At 28.4% G+C, this 14,332-nt stretch overlaps 1 protein-coding gene across 1 annotated transcript in view; it reads left to right on the forward strand.

Annotated features, from left to right (window-relative positions):
* Nucleotides 1-14,332, forward strand: part of Cad87A (cadherin 87A) — a 233,733-nt gene that overhangs the window by 190,788 nt on the left and 28,613 nt on the right. Inside the window, exons 26-29 of the mRNA XM_075361171.1 lie at nt 7,278-7,446; nt 7,815-8,017; nt 9,802-9,916; nt 11,715-11,834. Of these exons, the coding sequence (XP_075217286.1) occupies nt 7,278-7,446; nt 7,815-8,017; nt 9,802-9,916; nt 11,715-11,834 (607 nt within the window). The remainder of the gene's footprint in view (nt 1-7,277; nt 7,447-7,814; nt 8,018-9,801; nt 9,917-11,714; nt 11,835-14,332) is intronic.

The following is a 14,332-nucleotide window of genomic DNA, read 5'->3' on the forward strand; positions in this document are numbered from 1 at the left end:
ATCCATGTTTCGTCACCAGTGATGATTCTGTCTAAGAAGATATCCTGTTCATTACCATAGTGATCCAAATGTTTTTGGCAGATGTCCAAGCGCATTTGTTTATGCAACTGTGTGAGTTGTTTTAGGAACCATCTTTTACAGACTAATTTGCAGACAATGTGCCACTTCATCAATAGTTACTCGTCTGTCTATGAAAACCATGTCATGTGCATGCTCAATGTTTTCCTCATTTGTGGTGGTAAATGGTTTTCCGGCTCCTTCGTCATGCATAACTCTTGTGCGACCATTTTTGGATTTCTCAATCCATTCGTAGACACTCCATTATGGCAACACACTGTTCCCATACTGTACCGAAAGTCTTTGATGAATTTTGGCCCCTGATACACCTTCCAACCACAAAAAATGGATTACTGAACATTGCTCTTCTTTGGTGCGAACAGAAAGCGGAGCAGCCATGGTTAACAGCAGGGTAGTGATAATAGAACTAACTTAGCAGCATCAAACCTGCACAGACATAACAACAATTAAACCACGCATGCGTCATCTACTCAACACTGTCTTGTTGCTTACTACCAACATAAACAAAAATATAACTAAATTGCGGATAATAATTGACTTACCCTCGTAACACACACGCGTGCGCGCACACATACACAAACACAGTGTATCACAAGGTTCTTCTGTGACTTTTATAACCTATTCTACTCATGAAAATAATAGAGAAAGTTCATTTAAACCATGTCCTTAAATGCTTCTTTTGTGAGTTACAGCTAGTAAAAGATTTAGCTCGGATTTCAGCTACCGTGGTGAAATGAAGTTATACTGAAATTTTTAGGACGTTAATTAAGCAGGAAAATTAGTGATTTATTATGGTTTTTGACCTGAAAAGTTGAATAAAATAGGTCCCAGAATCGTACGTATCTGTAGTATTTTTTGAAAAATTGCATTGAAACTAATAAATTGTGAAAAAAAGTCCTGTTTTTTATGTTGACGTACAATAACTTTTTTAAATGGACAATAAACACAAAGCATTGAAAACTTGAGAGAATTTAATTCTGAACAAAATGGTGTAAGATAAGTTAAATAAAATAAAAAAAATTTGAATTTTATTTAAAAACAGTACACTTGACCAAAGTGTATTATACATACCAGTTTATAATAGATGTTCAAAAATGAGACCGTCATTTCCAACACATTTCTTGGCACGCTTCTGTCCTATTTTTGTTGCTCTTTTTCATTTTTCAGGGTTTTTCTTAAGTTGCTCAGCCGCATCCAAAATGCAGACAATTAATTTCTCACAATAATGTATTTTTTGTTTTATATACAGTACTTTTTATTCATCCCCAGATGGAAAAATTAAAGGTGTTAGATCAGGCGATCTTGGTGGCCAGGAATATGGAGCTCCATGACTGAAACATTTTTGAGGGAAATGATGATTTAAGTGAGTGGAAACAGCACAAGAAAAGTAGGAAGGCACACCATTGTGCTGGAAGTATACTTTGTGTCTCAGTGCTACAGGAACATCTTCAAGCAGCTATGGCAATCCTTCTTGAAGAAAGTGCAAGCAGACCTCAGCATTTAAGTGGCCTGGTAATATGAGATTCAATCAGCTGATTGTGAAGAAGGCTGCACCATACTTTGACGCTAAATCAGTGTTGAAAATTGCCTGTAACTGTTTCATGAGGATTTACTGCTGCCCCAGTATGCAAATTGCGTAAGTTGTTGATGCCATCTCAAGTGAAATTTGCCTCATCAGTAAACAAAAAATAATTGTAGAGTTGTCAGTTAGTATTTCACCAGTTGCAGAACTCCAAGTGCAGCAAATCATGTCGTGGGTTTAGATGTTGAACCTATTTATATGGTAAAGATAAAATTTGTTTTGTTTAAGTGTCCTCCAAACCATCAAATGCAAAACTCTAATCCACTTAGAAAGATGTCGTGTACTAACCCTTTGACTAAATCAATAATAATTTCATCAATAGCAGCTTCATGTTGGGCAGATCATTTGTTGCTGGTATGAATTCTACGTAGTGAACCTTTTTCCTGAACACTGCAAAAAGCATGCTAATTGTTGTGGATCTGGAACCCTGCAGTTCAAAAAAGTATTTCATATTCTACTGCAGCAGCTGTACTGTTACCATTACACATACCCAAAAGAATTCCATATCAGCATATTCTTCTGTTTAAATAAGTACGGCATTACTTCAATGCAAATCAGTCACATTCAAATTAAAATTTACAGAAATCCTTCACTAATGACAGCACAGTACCCGATATACTTAACATACTGTTACAGAATGATTGAAACCCTAATACAATAATTGCACATTGTTGATTAGCTGTTGTTATTTTATTGCCAACTTTGAAACCTACTACTTACTATTACTTTTCAAATAATTTTTTTTGTATTTCTGTCATTAATAATAAAATTATTATCAAAATAATTTTTACTTTACAATTGTGTAATTTCCATTTCTTTTTTTTTCTTTTTTAACACCAATTTTTATTTTTACAATTCTTTTAAATAACAAAAAAAGAATTTCTTTTTTGTTTAAATTAAATAAATACTTTTCAGGCAAATATAATGATGTATTGTTTTTTCTAACTTTTTTTTATTTTATTCAACTTATCTTACACCATTTTGTTCAGGATAAAATTTTTTACAAGTTTTTAATGCTTTGTGCTTGTTACCCATTTAACAAAGTTATTTTGCGTCAACATAGAAAAACAGGTTTTTTAACCCAATTTATTGGTTTTCATCCCAGATGAAAACTATCTCAGTTATAGTTCTGAGATCTATTTTATTTGATTTTCAGGTCAAAAATCATAGGAAATCACTAATTCTACCCTTCAATTAATTCCTAAAAATTTCACCTTTGTGCTTTTGTGATTGGCCTTAGAATATACATGTTTTGCCCTCCCAGCTTTGTCACTGTTTTCATTGCAGACCTGTATGCCATTAATAAGGTCTTAAATATAAATAACTCAACATTTTGACATGTACTTGTCTGTTCAGATTCCATGACTGCCTTACAGACAGTTAGAGATATGTACTCCAGACACCCTGTCGTGTATGATATACAGTTTGTTATTTCTGAAATGGCTCAGCATAACACAACTGTGAGCTTCTGCTGGATCCCCAGCTATATTGGAATTTCAGGCAATGAGCATGTTGGTAGTGCAGCAAAAGAGGCTTGTTTCCAGCTTTCTTTCACTAATTGTGTTGTTTCTGTTGATCTTGCCCGTTTTCTGAAGAGGGTGATCCATGGTGGCAAAGTGAATACGTGGCAAAGTGACCCATGGGTGTGGCAAAGTAAATGGAATGCTACTATCAACAATAATCTTCATCCTGTTAAGAATACTGTATCATCATAGAGCTCCTCATGCAGGAGTAACCATCTAGAGGAGATTATTATTTGCTGTTTGCATATAGGTCACATTAGGCTCACTCATGGATATCTCATGACTCAGAACCAGTGTTCTCATTTGTATTCACTTCAACTGCCAACTAACTGTACACCACACCATTGTGGATTATGTGGCATTGTGTCAAAAGTTTAAAGTAGGGGCTAACTTCCGAAATATCTTAGGAGAAAATGTTATCAAATGTTTTATCTCTTAGGACTGCCCATTTATATTCAAGTATTTGAGTTTTCTGTTGTATGTTTCTGCTATTTATGTCATTTGGCTGTGGCAGATGATAATTTTATTGTTTTAATGTAGGTAATCAATGTAACATTCCATTGTGATTTTATGTCACTTTTAGCATGCATCATAGGTGTTTTCCATTTATGCTGTGTTTTTATATTACTGGTTTCTAGTTTTTAATTTAATTATTAATTATTTCTAATACTTATTTATTTATTTACGTATATAAATACCATGACTGGGTATTGATGTGATATTTCATTGTGCACCTAAAAAGGTTTTTCACCAGCTGTAACTTGTTAACAAAGAATTTAGTATATATGTTTATATGAACTTTTTCCATTACGTTCACGAGTAGAAAAGGTTATGAAAGTTCCAGGAAAACGTCATGATACACCTGTATATATTATATGCAGGTGATTCTGAACTGCACAGCAATCTCTTGAGAAATAATTCTATAGCTAAAAATTAGAAAAAAGTACAAATAAATATAAGTCCAAAAACACTGTTAGCGAGTTATGGCTAGCGAAAGATTTTGCTTGGATTTCTGACCCACCAGTGAGTGATATGTAGCCGCATTGAATTTCATGGTCCCAGAACTGTATTTCTTGTAGTTGTTGAGAAAATTATTGTAAAACCCAAAAAACACAACTGTTTAGGTTTGACGTAAATAACTTTGTTAAATGGGGCAATTAAGTGTTCAGTATATATTTACATGATTTATAAAAAATTTAAATCTGAGTTAATTGATGTGAATAAACCCAATAAAAAAAAAAACTTCAAGAAAAATTAATCTTATTGAATGAATAACAACACAAAAAAAAACTGTGAATAATTATAATTTGTTCAGTGGAATGAAATTTTGCTTCTATTTTATTACTTTAAATACCTTTTAAAATTTACATAATATTTTTCATTTTATAATGAGTAGCAAAGGAAGAACAAACATATCACTTGTCTTTCTTAAATACAGTTATCAGATGCATTAAAATTGAAAAGCAATAACTAAGCAGGTTACAAGTAAGCTATAAATTGTGGAAGAAATTTTCATTTTATTTCTTTTTTCATTTCATAAGTTGGCAATAGCAACAGTCAGCTTCAGAGTAACAGCTGATTATAATAAACTGCTCAATAACATTATTTGATTGTCTACTTTACAGTATTTGAATAGTTTAGAAAATATTTTTGTATTGGTGTATGAGCTTACGAGAGTTATCAACTTATTAATAACAGATTATTTATTCGGTTATAAATATGGAAGACACTTCAAATTTACTTATACATTCGCAGAATTTACATACATTATTAATTTACGGAAGAGTAAATTGTAACAGTATGGCTGCAGTTTGAGAATACTCGGAGAAATATCCTAATAGAAAAAGACATGTGAAACAGTCAAAAGACCTCTCGGAGAAACAGGTACACTTATTTCAAGATATACAGAAACTGGTCAACAAAAAATCTTTGCTAGCCGCAACTTACTAATGAAGCGTTTTTAGACCTATGTTTATTCAAACTTTTTTTCTTATTTTTAGCCAAAGAATCATTTCTGGAGAGATTGCAGTGCAATTTAGAATCACTCTTTTTGTATATATATACATTTTTTTTTTTTTCCCCCAGTTGATTTATTTGTAATTGCCTTTAATTACATTTTTTTTCATGTTCTGAAGCTTAGCTTAATATCTTTCATAATATTTTAAAAAGTTTTATGATATATTACTCCAACTCTGGTCTGCTGGTTCAGTGGTCAGTAGAATGGCTTTTCATTCGAGTTATAGGTTCAATTTGCAGTAGGAGCCGGATATTTTTTAAAAATTTTATTCAGTCATCATAAAAAAAAATTATTAACAGTATTATTTTGGCAGAAAAATGTAAATATATGTAAATGAGAATTAAAAGTCTGGTTTTTCTTGGCTCATAACAACAGTGCAGTCTAACCTTTCAATAATTTTTCTTTTCAGATGGCAGAATAAAAAATAAAAATTACTAGCATTTGGATCATGTTATCTTCACTACACACTACTCTGTAACTTTTTTTAACCAATTGATTGCAAAAAATTTTAATATTTATAAAATTCTAATTAATACATTTAGTTATTTTAGTGTCAAATGCATGGTCAGTAAATGTTAATTTTTCCTGTCAAAATGTTATAATCTAACTGTTGCTGAATGTTGAACAAGTCTTTAGTTGAATACTTCTGCTACTGAAGTTATAGAGTTTCAGGTTGTTGCAGGGATTCAACTAAGTTACAGTTGAATTTTAGTTAAAATTAACTAAATAAATATACATTTCTGGTGTGTACAATTTATGTAAAATTAAAAAAAAACATTTATGTTGATATAAAATAAATTTGCAATCACCAAAATCTCAAACAAGGCCTATTTATAATTTATTCTCAAAGTGACTAATATTGTGTAAGCGATAAAGTCACTGAATTGGTCATGGAAAGCTCTCAGAGAAAGTTGGAAGAACCACAGATTAACAGAGGTCTTAAGGAGATAGCAAATGCATTACAAAAAACAAATGAAGAGAGAGAGAAAAAGAGAAACTCCAAAGATGAAATTAGAAAATATTATCAGTGTGATTTGTATAAAAAAAATAATTCTCTAGGAAGGTTTTGGTTTGAATAGGAGTTGATTTAATTTTTTACTTCAATACTTACTTATTTATACCCCAGTAAATAAGTATTTAAACTTGCTTATTTGTACAAATTTATCAGTACAAATATAATTATTTATACTTATTATTTTATATTTGAAGTATTTGTACTTACAGTACTTACTTATGGTTTCAATAATTTACTTCATTACTGAGATATTATCACTTGCACCTATGAACCTAGCTATAATTAGTGGCTGGACATAATCCTGTGAGAAAGAAGTATTAATTTGTTAATGTATTGTTTTTCAAAATAATTGAATGTATCTAGTAACACGTAAAAAATATACCATTCATTATCCATAATTCTTGGCTTGTTACGTCTAATACAAAGTTGTTTTTAAACAATATCTATTGATAGGCATTAATGTAGTTTAAACTTGCCTTTTGGGTGCAAACTAAAAATATTATGACAAGTAGAGAAGCTTCTTTAATGGTAAGTGAAAGAATAAGAAAGAAAGAGAAAATGAAGAATGTAAACCAACAAAATTTAAAAAAAGAAAAACTCCAGAAATAACAACAAAGAAGGAAAATGGAAAGTATTTCTATTATAGTAAAGAAGATTTGGATAATAGATTGAATCCATTCTCTTGAATGAACAAGAGGATGGGTTGGCTAGTGTTATTTCAGGACAGGCCATAGGCCCGGAAGGTGTAAATTATGTCAGGGGTCAACAAATGAGACAGCGTGTGATAATATTAAAAGTGAGTGTGCAGTAACATTAGGAAGTGTACAAGTAGAATATTTTATTTTGATTTGTGAAAAATTAAAAAAAAAAAAAAAATTATTTAAGATTACTTAAAAGTGTTTCAAATTATTTTCATGTATTATTTATTTTGTTTGCTTTTCTGTGCATTTTTACTTTTTGTTATAATTGTTACCTTCCTTTTGTTGTGTTACTTTTAAATGTATGAATGATACTGAAATGGTAGATATTCTAAAAATCTTACACAGTTCATTTACCTTTCAGCTTGTTTTAGTTGCACGTGATCATGCAACACCTACATGGTATGAAGCTTTACAGTTTCTGACTATAGTTTTAAAAGATGTTGATGATAATGTTCCTGAATATCCAGCAGAAAATAATAGTACTTATATATTTCAAGTTATAGAAAATACACCACCTCATCGAAGGATAGGTAAGTTTACTTTAAATATTACTTAGAATCTGCTTTATTTTAGTGTATTGTACAATTTAAATGTTATATCTAAATTTTTGAATATTTATTTTTAGCGTTAAGATAATTTTTTTGTGGCAACATTTTAATATATGAAAATGTTTCATTTAAACTTTTAATATTTAGTCCAAATTTTTTTCATCTTTTAATTTTTAAAATAACTCTGAATTTTTTATTATTGTACCATTTTTATTTTGCAAAGTAGTTTTTTTTTAATATTTTTCTTATTTCTTACATTATTGACAATGTTAATACAATTTTTATTGTGCTTTTTAACTTTTATATAAAAATATGTATTTATTTATTTCATGTGTTCCAACTATTTATAGGTAGAGTCGAAGCGAAAGATATTGATGAAGGTGAAAATGCTAAAGTATATTATTATGTAATTGGAGGTAATGAAGAAAGGAAATTTTCAGTCGACCGATTAGATGGAATTATTACGACTAATGGCTCTTTAGATAGAGAGAAACGAGACTTTTATGAATTATTTATTAAAGCTACAAATGATCCAGATTATTATACTGCTAAGGTAATTACAACACTCTTGTTGTAATTTTACTTGTAAAAATATGTGTTATATTATATGACATAAAATTTCATATTAAGAAGATTGGCTAATTTTTCTCAAATTCAGATTACTAAACAGATACTTCATTGTTTTATAGAAGTATCGTTAAAATGAAATCAGGCTGTAATTGTATTGTTATATAATGACAATACTTCAGTAAGTTTAGATCCATGACATAGTTTTTCTCGATGTATAGTACTAACAGTTGTTTTGTCATGCACTAGTGGTAGACAGCAGGTTCACATTTGTTGACTGTAGCAAGCAGACTATAAATGAAGGACATAGAAACTTTTTATCTCATATTTCTATTATTATTCTGAATAGTAAATTTATTAATGTATAACTTATCTGACAGATAAATGTGTAGATTGTCTGATATTGTTTTTTATGTTTGAAATAATACTATTATTAAGGTGGAGATAGTAAATTCTAACTATAAATATTAATATCTTTATTTCTGAACATTGTATAAAAAAATTGACTTATCTATTTCTTTTCATACTTTATTCAATTATTATTATTACTAACATTTTTATTTCATCTACAGAATAGTAATAAGTAAATGACATACAAATCAAGATTTGCAAGACAATTTATTATGAAAAATTTTTGTAAAGATTTAAATAAATTTTAAGTAAATTTTGTATTAAATCACATAGCAAAATAACATGATTTTCAATAACAGACATATTAAAACAGAAGCAAATGAACAGGCTGTAAATTCATTACTGTAAGGTATTTTTTGAAGTTGTGTATATGAGAGCAATCAATTGATTGGCTTCTAAAGTGGCATCAACAATGTATTTTCTGATTGCTTCAAATTTTCTTATTAGGCAGTTGGAAAATACACTGTAAGTTGGATTGTAGCTTTATACTCATATATATGTTATCTGAGAGTATCACTAAGTGACAGAAATATTTAGGAACATGTTCTACCAGTAGAGTAAGAGAAAAGATACATATAGATAGTTTTAAAAATAAAATGGATTTTAAAACTTTTGGAATAACTGCCATGTTAGGGAGAAATTTAGATAAGATTGTCCAAGGTTTAAACTTTTAATAGTTTTTCAATAAAAACTAAAATCCTGTTAAAAAAAGGACTTTAAAAATTAATTTAAAAAATTCTCAAAAAATTGACCCTACTAAATAAATAGCTAAAAAAATTAAATTGCCTATAAATCTATGTAACTAATTTGAAATAAATGGATATTAAATTGCAATGAATCAGTTTTTATCCGAAAAAAAATTGTAATGTTGTGGGGGGAGGGTTTACTATACTAAATTATACACAAAATGTACAAAGAAATTGACAAATATTGCATTTACAGCATTTGAAAATTAGTGACTTAATTAAAAACAAAATTTGAAGGCTCTGTCAAATTCAAAATTTTATATGTATAATTAATAGAAAATTTTACATTTCAAAATTTTATAATTAACATTGAACAATTGGAGCTCTATATACTATTTTTAAATTATACGGAGTATAATTTAGTCGGAGTAAAATTGAATATTAGTTATAGTGATTGTTTTTTAAAAACACGTATAACGTAAAATATAAATTTATAATAAAACATTCATAAATACATATTTTAGTACTTATTCAGTGGTTTCAGTTACTAGCTGATAATGAAAATTTATATGACTATTTTTTAACTTAGAATTATATTATTATTACACACTATATTTTTATTATTATAATTTTAATTTTGAATTTAAGAATTGTAGTTTTTTTTTCATTGCAGGACAAAGAAATACCAAAAACGTTGAAGGAATCATCGAGTGTTGCTAGAGTACAAATAATTATTCTGGATGAAAATGATAATTCTCCAGAATTTCAACAGACCACTTATTTTGCAGGTGTGTTCTTGTTTTCATCTACTATTTTTATGTTACATTGTTAATATTGTCATTTATCTTTTGAATTTAACTGATCTGCTGATATGATATGCTTGCATATCACATAAATTTAAACGCTTTTTTGTTAAGTTCACTAAGAACAGTTTCTATTACGTTTGGATTTGAATACTAGATCATGGATACCGGTGTTCTTTGGTGGTTGGGTTTCAATTAACCACACATCTCAGGAATGGTCGACCTGAGAATGTACAAGACTAACACTTCATTTACACTCATACATATCATCCTCATTCATCCTCTGAAGAATTATCTAAACGTTAGTTACCGGAGGCTAAACAGGAAAAAGAAAGAAAAAAGTTTCTATTACGTTATAGTGGAGTTCATTTCTAGTTTCTTTCTTTACTTCTTTTTTAAGTTTGAATCTATATAGTTTAACTATATTTAGTTTAATTACATACAATTTAAGTATAATGTGGTTAGTTTATGTAGTGATCTATTGAAACAGGCTATTATAAACTCTTTTTCCAATAACATTCAGGTAAGTTTGATAATATTCAGTGGTAACTGAATCTATGGTAGTAGATATTTTTTCTGTAAGATTTAGTTATGATGGGGAGCATTGAATTTTTGAATAGGTTGAATCTATGTGTGATTAAAGCATTCTACAAAAATGATGATTATTTTACAACAGCACAACATTTGTTATGAAACCATTTCAATATCCATCAGATAATGTAGTACTGTCACTAGTGCCATTAAAATCTAGATCCAGAATTTTGATGAAACTGGTTCAGTATTGCACAAGAAGCATCCTAATAAACAATGTCTGTATACCTGCAAATATATAGTCACTATAAGAACTGCAGTTCTACAAAGCCTTAAATGGTCTACCGGTTGTCACTCAGTTTCACTTAGCTTGTCAAACAAAGTGTTCAAAGGATTCTTCATAAGGATTTACATACTGCTTGAGCTAATTGTATGAATTTTTTTTACGTTCTCATATTTTGTTTGTGTACTTTACAAATAAATGTACTGTCAAAACAGTCACCTGGAAAAATAAATCTATGAAAGTGTATTTAGTTTTTTTTTGAATTTAAAAATTTCATTGTTGAAACTACACACATCCTCTTACAGGTGAGAAGTATAAATATTGGCTGAATGCTGTTATACTCTCTATTTACTGGTGGTTTGCTAAGCCATTTATAGTGGTATATTATCTGTTTTGCTCAACACAAATTTATATGTTAAATTGAACTTATAAATAGTAATTACTTATAACAATTTTTTTCCAATATTCTTTGGAAATCTAAAAAAAAAATTAATTTAAAAATAATTTATCTGTCCATGTTTTGTTTTAAGAATAATTATAAATTCAGTGGAATAATTCGACTTATGAAGTAGATTGATATCAAATAAAGTAATTCTAATTTATTTATGTTTATGAATATACTATCCTTGCTAAAATAAATAGTCATTTATTTCTAAAAAGATGATATCCACATATGTCAAACCAAACAAGTGACAGTTTTCATGTAACTTGGCACAATACTTCAGTATATGAGAAGGACCTTGTCATAGTGTCATTGTTTTTATGTTAAATAAATCACCAACAATTTAAACATTTTTTCTTTAAATTTATATAAAATAAAATAAAAACTTTCCGTTTACAGAAACTCATTATTTTGTTCTAGATAAAAAACTGAAAAGAGAATAGATTTTCTTTAATATTCTATATTTACATGCGTAAAAGAAGAAATGCAGTTTCATAATTTGTATAATTCTTTATTTTATTTTACAGGAGTGAATGTTTTGGCCAACACAGGAGAATTGATATGTGAGCTTGTTGCTACTGATTTGGATGCTGGTGAAAATGGAAGTATTACATATCAAGTAGTTGCATCTCACCTTTTTAGAGCTGGTAATTAAACATTTTTATTTTGCTTTTATTTCTTAATCATAAAATAGCTTTTAAGGTGAGGTACTTTGAAGATATAGGTTTCTTCTTTGAGGAGAGTACAGAAAATGTGCAACAATTTCATCCTATTCTATATGCCATCATTTATTAAAAATGGATATCACTTTAATCTTCATCATTCTCTTTTCCTTCATTACAAATATTTGAATTCATCTCCTAACCATGCTGTCACTCATTACATTTTCACCACCACTTAAAAAATCTCAATGAATTCTGCTTCATCACATTATATTGTTCAGAAGATGAATTGCAGACCTAATTTCACACTTAATGGAGTATTTGATTGAATTAAACATATGTTTGGTATGTAATAACCACAAACTTAAATACTATTGTTGTAACTGATTTGCTGATCTGAACACTAGTCTAGTGTCTTTGTACTTGCACTGACACCATGCCTTAACAAAATGGCAGCTGTTAATTTGTATAAGACATACGCTGAAACAGAACTTTCTACACAAACATCATATGTACAAATATATTGTTACAGATCATAATTGCAGAATAACACAAAAGTCATATTTCTCTCTAAGTGAAAATTGTTTGATTAAAAACATTATAATTTTGTAATATAGTGAAGAATGCATAATATGAATACTGTAAGAATTAAATTCAGTTATTTTGAAATGTTATTTAGGTCTTTACCATTGAGACTGGAGCTTTGGTAATCTAAACCTAAAGTTTGTAAAGTGTAGCATGTGTGTACCTTGCATTAATATAAAAAAATTATTTATCATAAAACATAGTGCTGAAAATGATAAGTTTCTCATCCATTTGGTTTTGTTTTTAAATGGAAATTCCTAGTTCAAGAATAAATTGAAGTATAATAATAAAATTTGGTAAACATGTTTTTATGGAAATTCTCTAGTAAACACATATATAAAATCGCATAGTGATTTTATATTTAAAAGTGATAGAATGGCTGCTTTTTTAATCATTATCAATAACTATCAGTTTAGAAAAATGTTAAGCTTTTTATTGTTAACAAAGTGACATGTTCATATATATTTTCAAAGAGCTGAATTATAGAGTAAATAATTCATCGGGAATTTTGTCTCCAATGGAAATTTTTTTTAATAGAATTGAAATGAGCTTGAAATTACTATGGTTTTGTTTTTAAACCAAGCATTCAGAAATATTTAAGATAAAATGATGTGATCTCTAATGCATCAATGAATAGTATTTTAGAACTAGAAAACAGTAAATTAGAACATTTTATTAAAAATTAAATATGTATTTAATACATAAGTTTTACAGAAGAAAATCATTGAATTTCTTAAGAAATATTTAAATAATTTATTTTATTATTTGATATTATTTCACTAAAACCTAAAAATACTGCAGTTTTATAAAATTGCTTAATGCAAAATGTGCATAACAAAAGACAAATTTAAGTTCTGATAATCTTGTGCCAAGGAAAGTTTTGTACTATAAAAATATTCTATTTATTAAAACTATACATTTTGATCTGCGTCTAATGTAGTTACCAACAAAATTGAAGTATATAATTTTTTCTTTCAGGTTATAACACTTTTATTAAAAAAAAATTATTATTTACTCCTTTCTCATTTTTGTTCACATTGAATGTTTTTACAGAGTTTTGTGCTTTCTCATAATTGTTTTTTTTTAATATGATGAATTAATAAAAAAAAAAAAATAATAAAAATCATTTATTTCAATGACTGAGTTAATAAGAATTATAACATCAGTTTTAAAAATCGACAGTTTTTTATTTCTTCCATTAATTAATTTTAGTAAATTAATATATTCTTTACTGGTAAAATTAATATATTTTACTGGTATGATGCATGCTTTTGATTCTTTATTATGTGATTTAATTCTAAAATCTCAAAAGAAAATATCCATAAATAGGATGTTTTTAGAGTTTCTTGTAGTACGTTATTTTAATGAAATGCAAACTGTGAATCACCAATTGTTTATACTTAAATAAAATTCCAATAATCATTTATTCTCACCATAGTTATTTGAAGTATTTTTTTAATTGGACATAATATTTTGAATTTCTTTTTCACAAACTCATTCATTTTTAAATCCTTAGCAATGTAGACATCATTTTATATACAGGTCATCGAAGAACGTTGCAGGAGCTTTAAAAAATTGTATCTCAGAAACTACTAGAGATAATCAAACAAGTTTTTTTTTTTTTGAAAACTCACCAACTCAAAAAGAGTTTTTACATACCTTATAATGTTTCAATACAAACTTCGTTGGTCGCTCTGCAAACATCCAGCCAATAATTGACTTCTCTGCCCAGGTATGCTGGATTATCGCAGGCGTAACTGCAGCAGTAGCAGTGGTAATCCGTTGTCTTAAATATTGTACAGCCCTGATATTTCACTGTAGCATTGTTTTTAACATATCACCATAGAAAAAAGTCTAGGGGTATCAAATCTGAGCTTCTTGGAGGCCAAATCAAAGGA

This window comes from Lycorma delicatula, chromosome 3 (assembly GCF_047948215.1).
Source record: "Lycorma delicatula isolate Av1 chromosome 3, ASM4794821v1, whole genome shotgun sequence".
Taxonomy (NCBI): domain Eukaryota; kingdom Metazoa; phylum Arthropoda; class Insecta; order Hemiptera; family Fulgoridae; genus Lycorma; species Lycorma delicatula.